The 17,163-nt window shown below is 45.0% G+C and overlaps 1 protein-coding gene across 3 annotated transcripts in view; it reads left to right on the top strand.

The window, feature by feature from the left end:
- The window catches only part of HOMER2 (homer scaffold protein 2), a 98,071-nt gene that overhangs the window by 64,866 nt on the left and 16,042 nt on the right, over positions 1 to 17,163 (top strand). For 2 of the 3 annotated variants that reach the window (XM_077873710.1, XM_077873728.1), the window contains exons 4-5: positions 11,263 to 11,355; positions 16,531 to 16,670. In XM_077873710.1, coding sequence (XP_077729836.1) covers positions 11,263 to 11,355; positions 16,531 to 16,670 — 233 coding nt within the window. The remainder of the gene's footprint in view (positions 1 to 11,262; positions 11,356 to 16,530; positions 16,671 to 17,163) is intronic. The other variant, XM_077873719.1, reaches the window with a different exon arrangement.

The raw sequence follows: 17,163 nt of genomic DNA, 5'->3' as shown, positions 1-17,163 counted from the left end.
AAAGGCCTGCAGTCCATGGATCCAGCCATCCTACCTCCACAGAAATGAGCCCCTGATGGAGGACACCCCACAGACTCTTCTCTTCCTCAGGTACTTCCATGTGGACATCACCTCCTAAGAAGCCCCAGAGACCCAAAATGGCCTGGTGGCACTCTAAGCATCCTTCTCATGCCACTTGCTCACAGAAGTATCCTTTTCTAGAGACTAACCCCCCCCCACCCAGGGGCACATGGGTGGCTCAGTTGGTGAAGCATCTACCTTCAACTCAGGTCATGATCTAAGGGTCCTGGGATCACGCCCCATGTCCCGTCTCCCTGCTCAGTGGCGAGCCTGCTTTTCCCTCTCCTGCTCCTCTCCCAACTTGTGCTCTTGCTCTCAAATAAAATCTTTAAAAAAATAATACATAAAACCTTCCCTTCAGTTCACCAGGGCCCTGAAACAGGGAAGGTAACAGGATTCTTGACTCTGGGCCATTGGGTATAATTGTGGGAAACGATGTCCCTTGGTCCCCAGACTTGTGCGCTGTACCCCTGAGGGGAAGCACCACATCCCACCAGCCTGGAGAGTGTGTGTTCCAGCAGCAGCACAGCAGAGTTCTATAAGGTGGGAAGACCGAGAATCCCAGGGTTATCAGACCCTTGCTTCCTTTCATTTGTGGAGAAGTGAGTCTGCTGGCTTGAGGCTGTGCTACGTGGCACAAAGGACGTTAAGCAAGTCTCTGAGTGGTGGGGCTGGCACAGCCATGACAGACCATGGAGCCTATCAAGGGAGGATGAGTCCCATTTGCTCTGGATGAAGGTGCCCAATGCAGTTAGCTTTGTACCAAGCCGGTAATCACTTAGGGGTATGATGCAGAATTGGGGCTCACTCACTCTTGTTTGTGGTTGGCACTCAGCGGGTCAGAGATCCAGTGGCCATGGAGAGCAGGAGCAAGGATGGTCAAGGTCACATGGTACCTTTCTCCCTGACCCCCAGACCGGTGTGTCCTGGAAGGCTTTGGAACAGGCACTGTGCTGCCCGTGGGAGAAGGACCCGGTGTCCATAGGGCAGCCCTTCCTGCCCTGGTTTGAAGGATTCTCTTTGGTGCCAAGATGAGGGGTTCAGAGGAACATTGTCTAGTCCATTCAGGCTGTTATGACAAAATACCACACACTGGGTGGCTTATACACAACAAAGTTGGTTTCTCAGGGCTCTGGAAGCTGGAAGTCTGAGATCAGGGTGCCAGCATGGCTAGCATCAGAGGAAGGCCCACTTTCCAGTTATATGCTGGCAGTTTCTCACTGTGCCCTTATGTGGTGGATGGAGAGCCCTCGGGTCTCTTATGAGGCCACCAGTCCCATTTCTAAGGGCTCCACCCGCGTGACCTTATCCCCTCTCAGTGGCCCCACCTCCTAATGCATCACATTGGGGGTTAGGATTTCAACATATGAATTTGAGGGGGATGCGGACTTTCAGCCAGTTGCAAGCATTCACATGGAATGTGAGTATTTTCAGACTTCGGTTCCTCTGGCCCCCCTGTGTTCCGCTGATGCAGCTCTTCCCAAATCTCTTTGTCACTAACCTTCTGACTCTGCTGTTTCCTGATCCCTACCCAGGCAGCTGGGCCCCTGACCATTTCCTCAGGGCTCAGAGTGGACCCTGCCACCAGGCTACCTGCGCCATGCATGCTGGACAAGGAGATGTTCCAGGTCATGCCCACGGGGAGGACTTCCCTTTTCTGTCATCCTCCACGTAGCAGGAACCGCACGAGCAAACCCATGGCACCTTGTCATGAGAGAGACTGTTCTGTTAATGGGGTCTGTGGGCTCTGGGGTGGGCAAGGCTATGGCCAGAGGCCAGCCCTGGACTTGAGACTGTGGCCTGTGGAGGACCTTTTTTTTTAAGATTTTATTTTTTTTTATTCATGAGAGATGCAGAGGGAGAAGCAGGCCCCCTGCAAGGAGCTTGATGCCGGACTCAATCCCAGGATCCCGGGATCATGACCTGAGCTGAAGGCAGATGCTCAACACTGAGCCACCCAGGTGCCCTCTGTGGAGGATTTTAAGCCAAGAAAGAGAACGATCAGATTTGCATTGTAGCTTGATTTGTCCAACCTCAAGGCAGACTGGGCTGTTCTGGGACCAGGGATGCCTAAGTCAGAGCTGGAGGCCCTCGGGAACCGCCATGGGGCTGAACTGGCAGGACTCAGTATGTGGATGTGAGACACAGGAACTCTAGGGTGAGGCGGGCTGGAGGGTGGACAGCTGGAGCTGCTGTTTTGTGAAATGAGGAAGAACAAGGGCTGTGAGAATCAGAATTGATGTGAAGTGGAAGCAGGTATGATGGTGGTTTGTTGAACCAATGATACCAGCACCACTGTCCGAAGCGAGCAGCAGGGATTGGGCACCTTTTCCCTCTGAAGCAGTGCCTGGTGGGGACAAGGATGGGGAGGGGTCCTCCTGAGCCCCTCCATGGTTCCTCCCCATGGCGGAGGAGGCAGGGGTGTCCTCCTCACACCTCCAGGGAAGCCCCATGGAGATGCAGAGGCTCCATCAGAGGCAAGGCCCTGCCCTGCGGCCGTGAGGTCACTTCCTCCCATGCAGCCCAAGGCTCCAGGCCTTCCAGAAGCCCCAGCCATTTGACAGAATCAGCTCTCAGCTGCCTGGAACAATTTCTCCAACCTCGGGAGGAATCAGAGGAGCTAGGAAGGATAAACAGGAAACGTTTTGATGAAAAGAACCGAAAGAAGGGAGAACTGAACACAAAAATCATGGTTAGAGGTCACTTCCTTCCAGCTCCAAGAACTGAGGAGACCTCAGGCCTTGCTGTGTGCATGGGCAGCCTCTCCTGGTTCTCTCCAGCGGAAGGGAATGTTCTGTTGTTCGGGAGGAGTGCCCTCCTTCGTGAGTCACCCAGGCTCCTCTGGCAGCGCTGGAGTCTCCGCTGTATGGCCATGACCTGCCGTTGTCACAAAGACTCATCAAATAAGCCCTTAGATGTCGCCTTTGTTCAAAGTGTTTCAAGTCAACTTTCCCCTTCTCTGTGACAGGGACGATTAGCCACACACTGATGAATTACCCTGAAGTGAGGCTGGCAGCCTCGACAAGTGGCAATTAGCTGGCAGAGAGGAGCTCAAGCCCGAAGCCTCCCAGGGCATGTGGCTGAGGGGATGGCTGGGGCTACGTGTTCCGGACACCACCAAACAGCCACCCACGGTCCCAAAAGAGGGATCAGTAATCACAGCCTGTAAGGAGGCTAGAAAAGGAACGCCAGTGTGGCTATTTTCATTTAAGAATGCTTTATATACACATCTCTCCCTACCTTCCAGAAGGGAAAATAGATACCTTGGTCTTCACTGCTCCTATTACGAGGACCACCCCACACCACCAGCCCAGACGTAGTATGGGGACTGTCCGCCCGCTGGCAGGGACATGGTGCCTCGGTGAAGGAGCTTGCATTCTGAGAAGAGAAAGAACTTCTGAAAAGAGATGAAAGGAAGGAGATCCAAATGTTAAGAGTGAGCCAGTTGTTAAATGGAGGTTCTTTCTGGCAGCTGACCTTGGGGTGTCACTGTTTCAAGTTTGGCTCCCTGTCATTTATCACAGACAGAAGGAAGTACATCCTGCCACAAAGGGGATGATCATGTTGCTAGTGCTCTGTGATCAGTTCTTCTAAATCCTCTCTCTCAGACACACAGATACACATGGCATTGGCTGTTGACCCATTTTAATTATTTCATCTGTAATCCAAATTTACATCCTGAAGTTCACCTCATCAAGTCTGTGTAGTTGTAACAACATTGCTCTGTCTTCCACCTTTCTGATTTAAGGGCCATTGTTTTTAAGTGGGGGATATTAATCATTCTTTTGATATGTTTCAGTGAGAATGCTTTGGGCTGCAGGTAATGGAACTAATCACAGTGCTGAGGCAAATAGACTTATTCTTTTCATACACAAAAGAAATCCAAAGGAAGGCCGCTGCCAGCATTGATAATGGTGGCCCCATGATGTTGGGTGTGAGGGCTCTGCATGTTTGTTTCTTTTATTGGCCTGTTCCTCATGTTGCTAAGATGGCTTCTCAAGCTCTGTCCATCACGTCTGCATTCATGGCAAGAGGGAGAGGGCAGAAGCTACCTCCTTGTGAGCTCCCTTGGCAGACTTCTCCTTCCAACAGTCAGTCTTGGGTCCCTGGGCCACCTTCCAATGAGGGGTAGGGGGTGGGGCAGAGAGAATTAGGTTGCCATGACCGGTTTACACTAGTTCTTATTTTCTCCCAGCTAGGATATTTCCTGCTTCAGTCAAATTTGAAATTTTGTTAAGCCAGGAGAAAATAAATGGATTTTGAATAAGCAAATCGTGTCTGCCACGGGGTCTTCAATACACAAGACCAAAAAAATCCACAAATAAAACAATAGTCTTTCATTTTCTAGCAGGATAATGGTGAAAAAGATGATGATTTTAATTTTTTTATAGATTATTACTCCAAGTTTAAAAATTGCAGAAAATGATCCTAATAAGTAAAAACATCAGAATTTGGCATACATTTCAGAAACCTTTATGCTTTGAATATCCTTTGATCTGTTGGTCTCATTTATTGGCATCTATTCTTAGGAAATAATTATAACTGAGCACAGAGATTTAACTGTAAGAATTTTCCTTGCAGCATCATTTGTAATAGCAAAAGCAAAAATCCAAGAACACCAGCCAAATGCCCAGCAGTAAGCAATTAGGTGAAATAAACTCCAGTATATCCTTTAGGGTACTATACTACAAGGCAATTCAGATGCTATAGTAGAAGGTCATATAATTGCATGGAAATATTAATGTCACACTGTTAATTTCAAAAGTGACTATAAAATAAAGTGTACCATATCATTCTACTTTGAAAAGAAGTATGTGTCATGGGGCACCTGGGTGGCTCAGTCAGTTGAGTGTCTGACTCTTGATTTCAGCTCAGGTCATGAGATCGAGCCCTGTCTCTGGCTCCACATTGAGTTTGGAGTCTGTTTGGGATTCTTTCTCTCACTCTGCACCTCCCCCTGCTTTCTCTCTCTCTCTCTGAATTAATAAAATCTTTTAAAAAAATGTGTGATGAACGCATATACACAGAAAACTATTCAAAATTTATGTGGTCAGTGCGTATCACTGGGTGATAGGACTACAGGTTTAAGAACTATTTTTTTCCAAGCTACAATGTCTAAATTCACAAGCATATGTGCTTTTTTTTATATATATAACGGGAAGATTTTAAAACTAAAGACTTGGAGTCAGGGGATTTTTCATCAAAGGACAGTCCTCTGGTACTTCTTGGTTGCTGCTGGGTTTCCATTGTTATAGATAAAGCTAGGATTAGCATTTTTGTATTGAAGCCTTTTTTTTTTTTCATGTTCTCCATTTTTTTCATAGAATCGTTTCCCAGAAGTGATATCACTAGGTCAGTGGGTATGAATGCTTTTTTTCACTGATGATCCACATTTCCAAATTGCTTCTCTGTGGGGCTGCACCGCCACACAATGTGCCTGGAAATATCTTGCCCACATTGGGTATTATAATTGTATTTAATGTTTGCTAATTTAGCAAGCAAAGAATAGTACCTCATTATTTTGATTTGCATTTCCAGTGGGACTGAGCAATCGTTTTTATCAGTTGCTTGCTTACTGTGTTTTTTTTTATTTGTGAATTTTGCCATGTATTTGTTGGGTTTTTTCATATTTTCCTTTTCTGTGTGCACAAACTCTTCCTCTACTAAAGATAATAGCCCTTTTTCTATGATACCAGCCTATCTATGCATAGTCCTCCCCAGGTGGTTGTTTCCCTTCTGATTTAGTGGGGTTTTTTCCCTGTTGTGTGATCAAGTCTGTCATTCCTATGATTTTTCTTTTATTTCTTCCAAGTTTAGAATATTACCCTCTCACCCTTCAAGCAGAAGTTAAATAAATGTTCAATTCTGTTTTCATCCATATTTTTAAAAAACACACTTACCCCTTTACCTCATTGAAAACTGATCATGAAAAAAAAAAAAAAAAGAAAGAAAACTGATCATGCTGCATGTTTGCAGTAAAGATTTAAACTCCTTTGCCTCTTCTTACTAAGGTTGTGTCAGTCATCTTCCCCACCAGTGTAAGATTCCTCCTTTATCACAGGCTAATGTTGACATAAACAGTAGGACCTCTTTCTATTGTGCATCTACTGGTACCACATGTTTTAGGGGATTTTTTTAATTTAAAATTTATCTGATAGGGCGTATCCTACCTACTTCATTACATTTTAAACTTATTTTTTGAAATTTTCTTTTTTATTCTTACCCATTTGAAGGCAAAACCAAATCCTCTACAAACTCAGAATTTCTCTGAAGACAGAAGCCAAATCTTCCTTAATTATTTCGGGGTCCCCAGCTCAGTCACTGGCGCATAGCGATAACTAGTTCATGTTTCTGAATGGATGAATTCACCCTTTGATATGTCTCTTTTACTAAACATTGTGGTTTCCAGGCTTTAGCTTTTATTTTACTTGCAGAAGGCCAGAGATGCTACAGTTCTCTCTCTTGACCCCTTGCCACCAACCCAGCAAAGCCCCATGTTTTCTCCTCCAGTGGCCCACAGAGGCAGCATTGTTACCACATCGTATAGATGAGGCCGAGGCTCAGAGTGGTTCACTTGCCTGCACTTGAAAGGCTGGTAAGGGTCAGAGTTGGGCCACTTACCTAAGCTGGCCGCTAAGCAGGTAGGTCTTAAGACACTATCATCCAGTGCTGGTGTCAGATGTCCTGTGTTCTATCCCAGTGTAACATTGGCAGTTACAAAAGCCACCTGTCCCCATTTGTGTACCAAGCACCCAGGGGTTGCTGTGAGTGTGTATGTAGTGAGATGAGACACCTCAGCCACTCTGCTCTGCTCATCCCTGGGAGCCAAGGAGACGTGTCCTTTCCCCTTTTCTGGGCTATTCTAGGCTGTTATTACTGATATGGCACCGTCACCTTGCAGTCCTATAGGGATGTGTGTTCAGGTGTGTGTATGACAGCTGCTCCTGGTCTTCTTATAACTCTCGAGAAGGACAGTTACTCAGTGGAACTGAGGAGAGCTGTACAATCAGAACGAGTTGAGCCCCCCACTCCACATCTGATATTTTGTGTCTCAGGCCTTGTCTTTGCCTAAAAGATCCCCATGGCCTGTTTTGAGCTGAAACTTGTGTAAGTAATTTTCATTTAAAGAGGGAGTGAATACAGTTCCAGTTTAATTTTAAGGTCATGGGACTTCTCTTTGCAACTGGAAAATCTAATCCGTAAAGACTTAGCAACTGCTATGGGCAAGACTCTAGGCATCCTTGTTGGCACAAGAGGGTAACTGGGTGTGTGGAAGACAGATCTGGGCACAAGTTCGAGTTTACCCTTTATTTTTTATTTATTTGTTTATTTTTATTTTTATTTTTTATTTATTTATTTTTTTTTATGATAGAGAGAGAGGCAGAGACATAGGCAGAGGGAGGAGAAGCAGGCTTCATGCACCAGGAGCCCAACGTGGGATTCGATCCCGGGTCTCCAGGATCGCGCCCTGGGCCAAAGGCAGGCGCTAAACCGCTGTGCCACCCAGGGATCCCAAGTTTACCCTTTATTAGCTGTGTGATCATGGGTACTTTCTCATCTGGAAACCAGAGATGAGAATCCCCATCCTACAGGATGCTGGTGAGAAGCCAAAGAGAGAAGGTGCGTCAAGAAGTCATTAAACTGGGCAGTCCTGGTGGCGCAGCGGTTTAGTGCTGCCTGCAGCCTGGGGTGTGATCCTGGAGACCTGGGATCGAGTCCCATGTCGGGCTCCTGCATGGAGCCTGCTTCTCCCTCTGCCTGTGTCTCTGCTTCTCTCTCTCTCTCTCTCTCTCTCTCTCTCTGTCTCTCATGAATAAATAAATAAAATCTTAAAAAAAAAAAAAAAAGAAGTCATTAAACTCCTTAGCATATAGACCTGGTTGTCCTGAGGGTCCAGGGGGAAGAGGGTGGTAAGTATGCCTACCAGGGCCAGGACTGTAGGGCCACCAGGGAGCCATCATGAGGGGTGTCCAGAGACAAGCAAGAAGCCATTGGAGTTGAAAGCTTATGCCCTAGGCTGAGAGTCTCCAAGAGTAGAACCAAGATCTTCACCAGTTAGGGATGTTCAGGGTGAGGTACAAGACAGAGGGAACAGAGGCCCAAGCTCTGTCCAGAAGTGACTTGTTCTGTCAGAGCCGGGCAGAATTTTAGGTACTGACTTGCTTGCCAGTGTCCTCTGTTGCTCAACTCGTGGCCTTCTGGGGGGCAGAGCAGCCTGCGATAGCTGCACAGTGTACATGGCCCAGCCCAGGATGGTGGGAATATGTGTTCACTGAAGGAACAACTGGTGCTTGGACCATGTTTGTTGACTGAATGAGTGTGACACTGGCTAATGACATTTCCAGTCTAGTTGAAAAGCAACTTCAAACAAGACCCATGAGAGAAAGGAATCCTGACAGGGACATGAAGGACCCGTGAAGAAGAGAGCACTTCTGGTTTGGGTGGCCTGACAAACATGGAGACGCTTGCAGGGAGAGAGGCATCCCTGATCTTACAGAGTATGGTGTGGGTGAGGCTGTTAGCAAGGGTGTCTGCTACAGTTTTCTGCAAATCGTATTTGACTTTTCATTGGTACTGGGCCCAAAAACATTTATTTCTTTTTCTTTTTTCTTTTTTTCCCAAAAACATTTAAACTAAGACCTTTAGAAATCAAATCTTTTAATGTCTTAGTAAGATTGAAAGGCCTCTATGTGCCTGCCCAGAATCTCTTCTGGGATAATGTTCATGTTCTGGGAGTTGCCCTGCCTAGTTCCTAGGTAGAGCCGGTCAGGTGAGCTTAGGAAGCAGAGGGTTGGGGCTGTGAATACTCCCAGACACTTAACCACAGTTCCTCCCAGAGTGCATTCTCACTTGTCTAGCAGAAGAAGAGCTGCCCCACTCTTGGACTAGACCTGTGCCTTTGACATGGTTTGTTTCCAAGTGGCTGAGGGGGGTGGGGGGAGCTATGGGTCTGGAACCCAGAGTTCATTCATTCACCGAACAAACTTATTTGTGCCTGCTTTCTGCCGGTATTGGGTAGGATGCCAAGAGGAAAGGCGTGGACCATGCTGTAAAGGAGTTTCTGACATGATGTGTTTACTTTCAGGGCCCCCTCAAAGGAAGCAGGGTGGGGAGGGGCTTTGTGCATCCCTGCTGGACCGCACGTGTTTCAAACAAGTACTGTGATTTTCCTCTGACAGCTGTGGGATGTTTAAATATGAAGCCCCATGGCTGTGGCTTTATTTATGGTCCTGCAGGAGCAACACAGGCCAGAATGGAAGGGCTGACCTTTTCTGCTTCTGCCAGATGCTTTGTTCACCGGTGTCTGTCATCTGGCAAGGTTTTCCAAAGCGGACCACTGTTGCCTGTGTCATGGAGATACTCAGGGGGTAGCCCATGCCCAGAAATTAATGCATTCTCAGCAAAAGCCATAGAACTGTCGGTAGCCTTGCAACTTGCTGGCTCTTTGTGTTTCTCAGCAACCACATTTAGCTCTCTCTTGCTTTGTAATGCCAGCATTATCTATCACAGAATGTTCTCTGCTCGAACAATGTATTTGATAATTAAAAATCAGTTGCCTTGTCAGTGACTATAAGGCAGTGATTGATTTGATTACCTCTGGCATTTGAAGAGTGTTTTATAATGAAAATATTAAAACGTTTCTTTAAAGTAGAAAGCATCATATAATAAACACCCATATACATATCACCAGATTTAACCCTCATTAACATTTGCTACATTTCTTCATCTATTTTATTGTTGTTGAAGTGCTTCCAGGTACATTGCAGACATCAAGACATTTCAGTATCTATCTCTAAAAAAATAATGACATTTCCCTCATGACCATAACATCATTGGCATTTCTTTTTTAAAAAAAGATTTTATTCATTTTGGAGAGTGAGCACGTGCAGGGAGGGGCAGAGGGAGAGAGAATCTGAAGCAAACTGAGCACAGAGCCAGATGTGGGGCTTGATCCCATGACCCTGAGATCTTGACCTAAACTGAAAAACCAAGAACCAGATGATCAACCAATTGAAGCCACCCAGGTGCCCTAGTTGCTCCTCAAGGAGTCTTTTACAGATGGTCTTTTCAGCACAGAATATAGTCATAGGCTCCATGTTCCCTTTTGCTGTTTTGCATTTTGCTATTTTATATCTTAAGCTTTCATTAAAATAATTTTTTAAAGATTTTATGTATTTATTTGACAGAGCCAGAGAGCACAAGTGGGGGGGGGGGGAAGCAGAGGGAGAGGGAGAAGCAGGCTCCCCGCTGAGCAGGGAGCCTGACCTGAGGCTCCCAGGACCCTGGGATCATGACCTGAGCTGAAGGCAGATGCTTAACTGACTGAGCACCCAGGTACCCCTATAGCTTAAGCCTTTAAAATCAAGAACAGTTCCTTCTCCCCAGCTCTTCAGATCTTGTTTTTTTTTTTTTTTTTAAGATTTTATTTATTTATTCATGCGAGACACAGCAAGAGAGGCAGAGACGTAGACAGAGGGAGAAGCAGGCTCCCTGCAGGGAGTGCAACGTGGGACTCATCCCAGGACCCCAGGATCACACCCTGAGCCAAAGGCAGATGCTCAACCACTGAGCCACCCAGGCATCCCTTGTTGGTTTCCATCATATTGTATGAGTTCTTGGATCCTTTGTAGAGATGATCAAGTTTTTCATGGATCCCTTCTGTGGTACAGCTACATTGATGTTCTTACATTTGTATGAGTTACCGTTCACTGGAGGTACTTGCTTTTAGTACTTGCTTTAGCATTATTAAACTAGCTTCAGCAACTTAAAAAATGATTCAGGAAAAAAAAATGATTCAGATCTGGGGCACGTGGGTGGCACATGGGTGGTTAAGCATCCGACTCTTAGTTTCAGCTCAGGTGATGATCTCAGGGTCCTGGGATCAATACCTGTGTCAGGTTCCATGCTCAAGGGGGAATCTGCTTGAGATTCTCTCCCTCGCTCTGCCCCTCTCTCAGGCACATGTGTTCTCTCTCTGTCTCTCAAATCTTAAAAGAGCTTCAGATATGATCTGGGCTGGTAGTATCCTGGAAGAAGTATTCCTTATGTTCCTTTCTTTTCAATCTCAAATAAAATTATTCTTCTGGATTTATACAGAGTTTGTTGACTTAAAATGAATGCAAAGCAATGAAGGTGAGCTCTGAGGACCAGCAGTGTGTAACAGTGAGAACAACCTCAATAACTCTTGTTCATCATCTTCAGTTTGCAGAGAAATTCCAGGAGGTGAAAGAAGCTGCCAAACTAGCCAGAGACAAGTCCCAGGAGAAAATCGAGACCTCAAGCAATCATTCCCAAGTAAGTAATTTGTTCACAAAACTGAGTGTGATCAGTAATTGGGACTCTTCATTCCTTGTCACTTTTTTTAAAAATTTTTTTTTATTTATGAGAGAGAGAGAGAGAGAGAGAGAGGCAGAGACACAAGCAGAGGGAGAAGCAGGCTCCATGCCCTGGGAGCCCGAAGTGGGACTCGATCCCAGGTCTCCAGGATTGCGCCCTGGGCCAAAGGCAGGCGCTAAACCGCTGTGCCACCCAGGGATCCCGCCTTGTCACTTTTGACAAGAAATAGGGACTACCCGCAGAAGGGCATTCTGAAGGCTTTTTTTGACTGTTAGCCTGCCCCCACTGAGGTGGATCTGACATGTTTTTATGAGACTCTTGAGTTTTCCAGATGTGCTCATGTATTTTTGACAGAAAGCAGTTGATGAGATTAGAATTGCTACATGCCTAAGAGCAATGGCTGCTAAGAGGCATTCTTTGTTGCTGTGTTTCAATACCAGAGACGAGGCAATGTGTTTCCTTTCTGTGCTGGCAGGTGAGTCTACAGGACAAATACAGGTGCCTCGTGGCCACAAGACAAAAAACTTGGTAATTATAGAGAGCCCTTGTCTCTGTCTCCCTGTTTTAACAAAGTCAGGTGGGAGATAGTATTCTAACAGCTCTGGTTTAGCAAAGGAGATACGGCTTTGTCAGAAATTGAGCATTTTGCCTATTTAAAAGTGTGATGATTGACTAAAAGGAATCTATTTTAGCCCAAAGTAAAAATACCTGCATTCTTGATGTCTAGTTTGATAGGTGTAGTGGGAGGTGGAAGGCTTAACCGGGCAGCGAGGTTCTGTGCAGAGAGACAAGCAAAAGGAGACATAGAGGGAAAGATTTGGGGTGAGGAATAAGCACCGTGCAGCAGCCAGACAACCCAGATGGCTGGGAGCGAGGTGCACTGTGGGAGGAATGAGAGATGCCCTTGGAGATCCTGCAGAAGACTTGGAAATCTTCATTACTGGTTTATTATTTAGTATTCATTTATTCAATTATTATTGGGTAGTTTGGGCAGACATTGGAGGCGCTGCATGATTGTTTCTCTGGAATTGACATGAGGGTTGCATGCAGGTGGTGAGGAAGTCAGGGAGCAGCCAACAGGGAGTAGATTGGCAAGGACGCAGCCACAGGACTTAATAAAGAGTAAGGGATGGATGCCGGGGACAGCCTGTAGGCAGAGAACCAGGAAGCTGGGCATCTTGAGCTGTCAAGACTGACATTCTCGACTTGACCAGCAGCCTGGAAGAAGTAAGAGCTGAAGCGTTGGCTGTCCCAAAAAGCGGTGGGGAGAGGAGGGCAAAGCTAGAGCCTTGGGAAATGCACCAGCTATGGGAAAGGAGCCAGTGAAGAGCAGAGAAGAACCTTCCCCATTGCTGAACCCAATGAGGTTCGTGTCCATGCTGCAGAGCAGAGGGCTCTGGGTTTGTCCACTGCTGTGGCTGACCCTGAGGACCAGAGATTTCCCAGCGCCTGTCCTGGCTCATCCTATAGAAGATGCCCCATGTGAATTCATGGAAGTGAATTCGACTTAAGGTGGACAGGAGGAGCTTTCCTGAATCTTTCTAAGGAATCTTTAAGAGATACTGTTAATTTCATGTACTAATAATTACCATACCGAGTAATTGCTGAGAACCTATAAAATTGGACACTGGAAATAATCTGAAGAGTTTCTAATACAAAATCTTCTTCTGAATACCACATTTTATAGCAATACCTTTAAACTTTAATCAGAAGTTCTTTATATAAGGTTTTTGTTTTTGTTTTTTTAAGATTTTTAAAATTTATTTATTCATGAGAGACACAGAGAGAGGCAGAGACATAGGTAAAGGGAGAAGCAGGCTCCATGCAGGGAGCCCGATGTGGGACTCAATCCAGGAACTCCAGGATCATGCCCTGGGCTGAAGGCAAATGCTAAACCACTGAGCCACCCCGGGCGTTCCAGGTTTTTGTTTAATGTTTATTTCTCCCAAAAAAGTTTTTTATTTTTTATTTATTTTTTTAAAGAGGTATTTGTACATTTGAAATAAAGATCATGTGCATGGAAGGAGGGGCAGAGGGAGAGGGAGAATCTTAAGCAGGCTCAGAGCCCAACCTGGGACTTGGTCTCATGATCCTGAGATCATGACCTCAGCCAGAATTAAGATTCAGATGCTCAACCAACCCAGGCACCCCCTCCCAAAAGTATTTTAAACCCTAAAAAAAATCAACTATACCCATAAGGTGCTATTTTATATATGTGTATTAATTATATATCAATTTTCTCTAATCTTTAGTTTTTATTTTATTTTTTAAAAGATTTTATATATTTATTCATGAGAGACACAGAAATAGAGGCAGAGACACAGGCAGAGGGAGAAGCAGACCCCTCGTGGGGAGCCTGATGCGGGACTCGATCCCGGAACCCCGGGACCAGGCTCTGAGCCTAAGGCAGACACCCAACCACTGAGCCACCCAGGCAGCCCTAATCTTTAGTTTTTAATTTATTTTCCTGATGTCTCCCCAGATGTAGAGATCACTGTACATTTTTCTTTTAATTTTTATTAGAAATCATATGATTGCTTGCTTTCCTGAATCTCTTAGGGAGTGAACACTTTGCCAGTTTTTCCAACTATTTGAAGACCTTAAACATTTTATATGGGTCTTACCCTGAACGCAAAAGCAATATGTATTTATGGCAGAAATCAAAACTATGCCATACTTTAAAGAAGAGAGTAAGAACCTCCTGCTTTCTTACCACACACAGATATTTTGCTATTGTTCTGGTGTGTATCTTCCTGATAGAGTTTTCTAGTATAGTTTTATATTTCTCTTTTTAACTTTTTCGTTAATATGTCATGACCATTTCCCTGTGTTTTCAAATATCCCTTTTCAAAACTTTTTTTTTTAAGATTTTATTTATTTATTCAGGAGAGACACAGAGAGAGGCAGAGACATAGAGGGAGAAGCAGGCTCCCTAAGGGGAGCCCAATGTGTGGGACTCAATCCCCAGACCGAGGATCATGCCCTGAGCCAAAGGTAGACGCTCAACCGCTGAGCCACCCAGGCGTCCCTCAAAACTGTCTTAATGTCTAGACAGTATTCTAGTATTTGTCTGCATCACAACTTATCCCATTAACCTATACTTTGGGACATTGACGTGGTTTCTCATTTTCACTCATAAGTGACACTGTGATGAACATCCTTGTACCTCTTTGTGCATTTGGTAATTTCTACAGGATAAGTTCTTGAAGTGGAAGTATTGAGTTAAAAGGCAGAGACATATTAAAAGCTTTTGATAAATACTGCAGATGTAGCCTACAGGAATGTATGATCATAACTCCCACCAGCAGGACTGAGGGCGATATTTCCTCCCACACTCTTACCAGCAAAGCTTTGTTGACTTGACAGAAGAAAAATGTATTCTGTTGCTTTTTTCATTTTGTCTCTTTACCAGTGAGATTAAATATTTTTTGTGTCTACTGATTCTTCTATAAATGTCAATTTTGTATTTTTCCCCTTTAAAAAAAATTAAGTGGTAATCTTTTTGCATTGATTTTTTATATTTGAGAGAAAGCATGAGCACAAGCAGGGGGAGGGGCAGAGGGAGAAGCAGGTTCACCACTGAAGCAGGAAGCCTGATGTGGGACTCTGTCCCAGGACCGCTTTTCGTGTTCATTTCTAAGAATTTTATTTTTTAATTTTTTTTAAGATTTTATTTTTATTTATTAATGAGAGACAGAGAGAGAGAGAGAGGCAGGGACACAGGCAGAGGGAGAAGCAGGTTCCGTCCGGGGAGCCTGATGTGGCACTTGGTCCCTGGACCACAGGATCGTGACCTGAGCCAAAGACAGATGCTCAACCACTGAGCCACCCAGGTATCCCGAAGGATTTTATTTTTTAATTTGTGTGAATGTATTCACAGCTAGGCAGAGTTATATAATGAACCTCGACAGGACACATAGGTCAGCTTTAACTATTAGGAATTTATAACCAATTGTTTCATCTGTGCCCCCCTTCCCCCTCAATTTTATTTTATTTTTTAAAGATTTTATTCATTTATTCATGAGAGACAGAGAGAAAGAGGCAGAGGCAGAGACAGAGAGACACAGGCAGAGGGAGAAGCAGGCTCCATGCAGGGAGCCCGACATTGGACTGGATCTGGGGTCTCCAGGATCAGGTCCCGGGCTGAAGGTGGTGCTAAATCGCTGAGCCACCCGGGCTGCCCCTCCCCCTCAATTTTAAAGCAAATCCCAGACATCTTATCATTTCATTGGTAGATATGTCAGTGTGTGGCTCTAATAGATAAGGCCTGGAGGGTTTTTCAGTACTGGAAAGGTATTAACACCTTGTTTTTCATATATGCAAATATTCAGCAGCAGATACTTTCCCCAAGTTTCTGTGTGCATTTTTAATTTTATTTATGGCATCTGTGGTTTGTTTGTTTTTTACAGTGCAGAAATTTAAAGTTAGTCAAATGTATGCATCATTCCCTTCCTGTTTTTTCCTTTGCCTTTATGTTTACTGGAAGCTAAATAAGATCTAAGATCTTACCTGAGAGCAGATGAGATTTCACCTCCCTGTGGCATGACATATTACAGAAAATATTTCAGAATATTCATAATAATGCTAAGTAGCAGTGGAGGCCGCACACATCCACATCTGATTCCTGTTTACTTAATGAGCATTGCTCTCTCCGTGGCCCCGGGGTTTGGAGTTGTTCCAGCTGCTAATACTTTTTCCTCGTTCACTCTCTCTTGCTCCCTGTTGTAAATCCTCCTCCCCCTTTAATCCGTGGCTTCTGTGTTAAGTAAGAGAGACCAGGTATCCAAGCTTGTCAGGTTTATCTGTAAAGTTGAGTAAAAAAAGACAAAACCAGGGCCCCAGGTGTGCTCTTGTCAGTAAAATACACAGACTTTTCTGAGCTTCCTGTGGACTCCTCTGGGTCTTTTCCTTTGTTTTTTTTTGTTTTTTTTTTTTGTTTGTTTGGTTTTTGTTTTGTTTTTTATACTAAGTTTCAGAGGCAGAACTAGGTGATTAATAGTCTGGCCATGCTAGTCTTTACAGCACTCAGGTCTGATGAGTTGGTCCTCCCCCACTCCCGCACATGCTCCTTCCTCATGCCTGGTTTGCTGCTCCTGTGAGCAATAATGTGTGAAGGTGATTCACTTTGGCCAGGAATCTGGGTGTGAAACCCCATCTCCTACTCAGGCATCCAGTGTCAACGGGACGGACGATGAAAAGGCCTCTCATGTGGGTCCTGCTGACACACACCTCAAGTCTGAGAACGACAAGCTGAAGATTGCCCTGACACAGAGGTAAGTGTGTTTAAACTCCAGATGGTATTCGCTCTGAGTGTAGTGCCTCCCTCGGCCTTTCCCGCCAGGCGGGGTTTCACAAGGAGACTGGGTCTTGCTCCAAGTGTCCAGTCCTGTCTCCGGGCCAAAGAAGGCCAGCTGGTTTTGTGGAGGTTCTGTCTGGCCGACCAGACCAGGGGTGTGTGTGAGACTACAGGGTACATGAAGGAGGTGTGTTTGTACATGGATAAGTGTGAGAGAGATGCGTCCCCATGCTTGTGTTTTGGTTCGGTTTTTTGAGGAGCCAAATGTCTTATTTATAGATAATAAGATTGAATCTTGAATATCCAAGAAAAACCTGTAAAACCCTAACAAACTATTAAAAAGAATATAACCTCTCACAAAAATCAACAGCTTTTCTTTTTTTTTTTAATAAAGATTTTATTTATTTATTCATGAGACATGGAGGGGGCGGGCAGAGACACAGACAGAGGAGAAGCAGGCTCCATGCAGG

Source organism: Canis aureus, chromosome 2 (assembly GCF_053574225.1).
Source record: "Canis aureus isolate CA01 chromosome 2, VMU_Caureus_v.1.0, whole genome shotgun sequence".
NCBI lineage: Eukaryota > Metazoa > Chordata > Mammalia > Carnivora > Canidae > Canis > Canis aureus.
The sequence above is the reverse complement of the archived record's forward strand: the minus strand, read 5'-3'. Positions and strand labels throughout refer to the sequence as shown.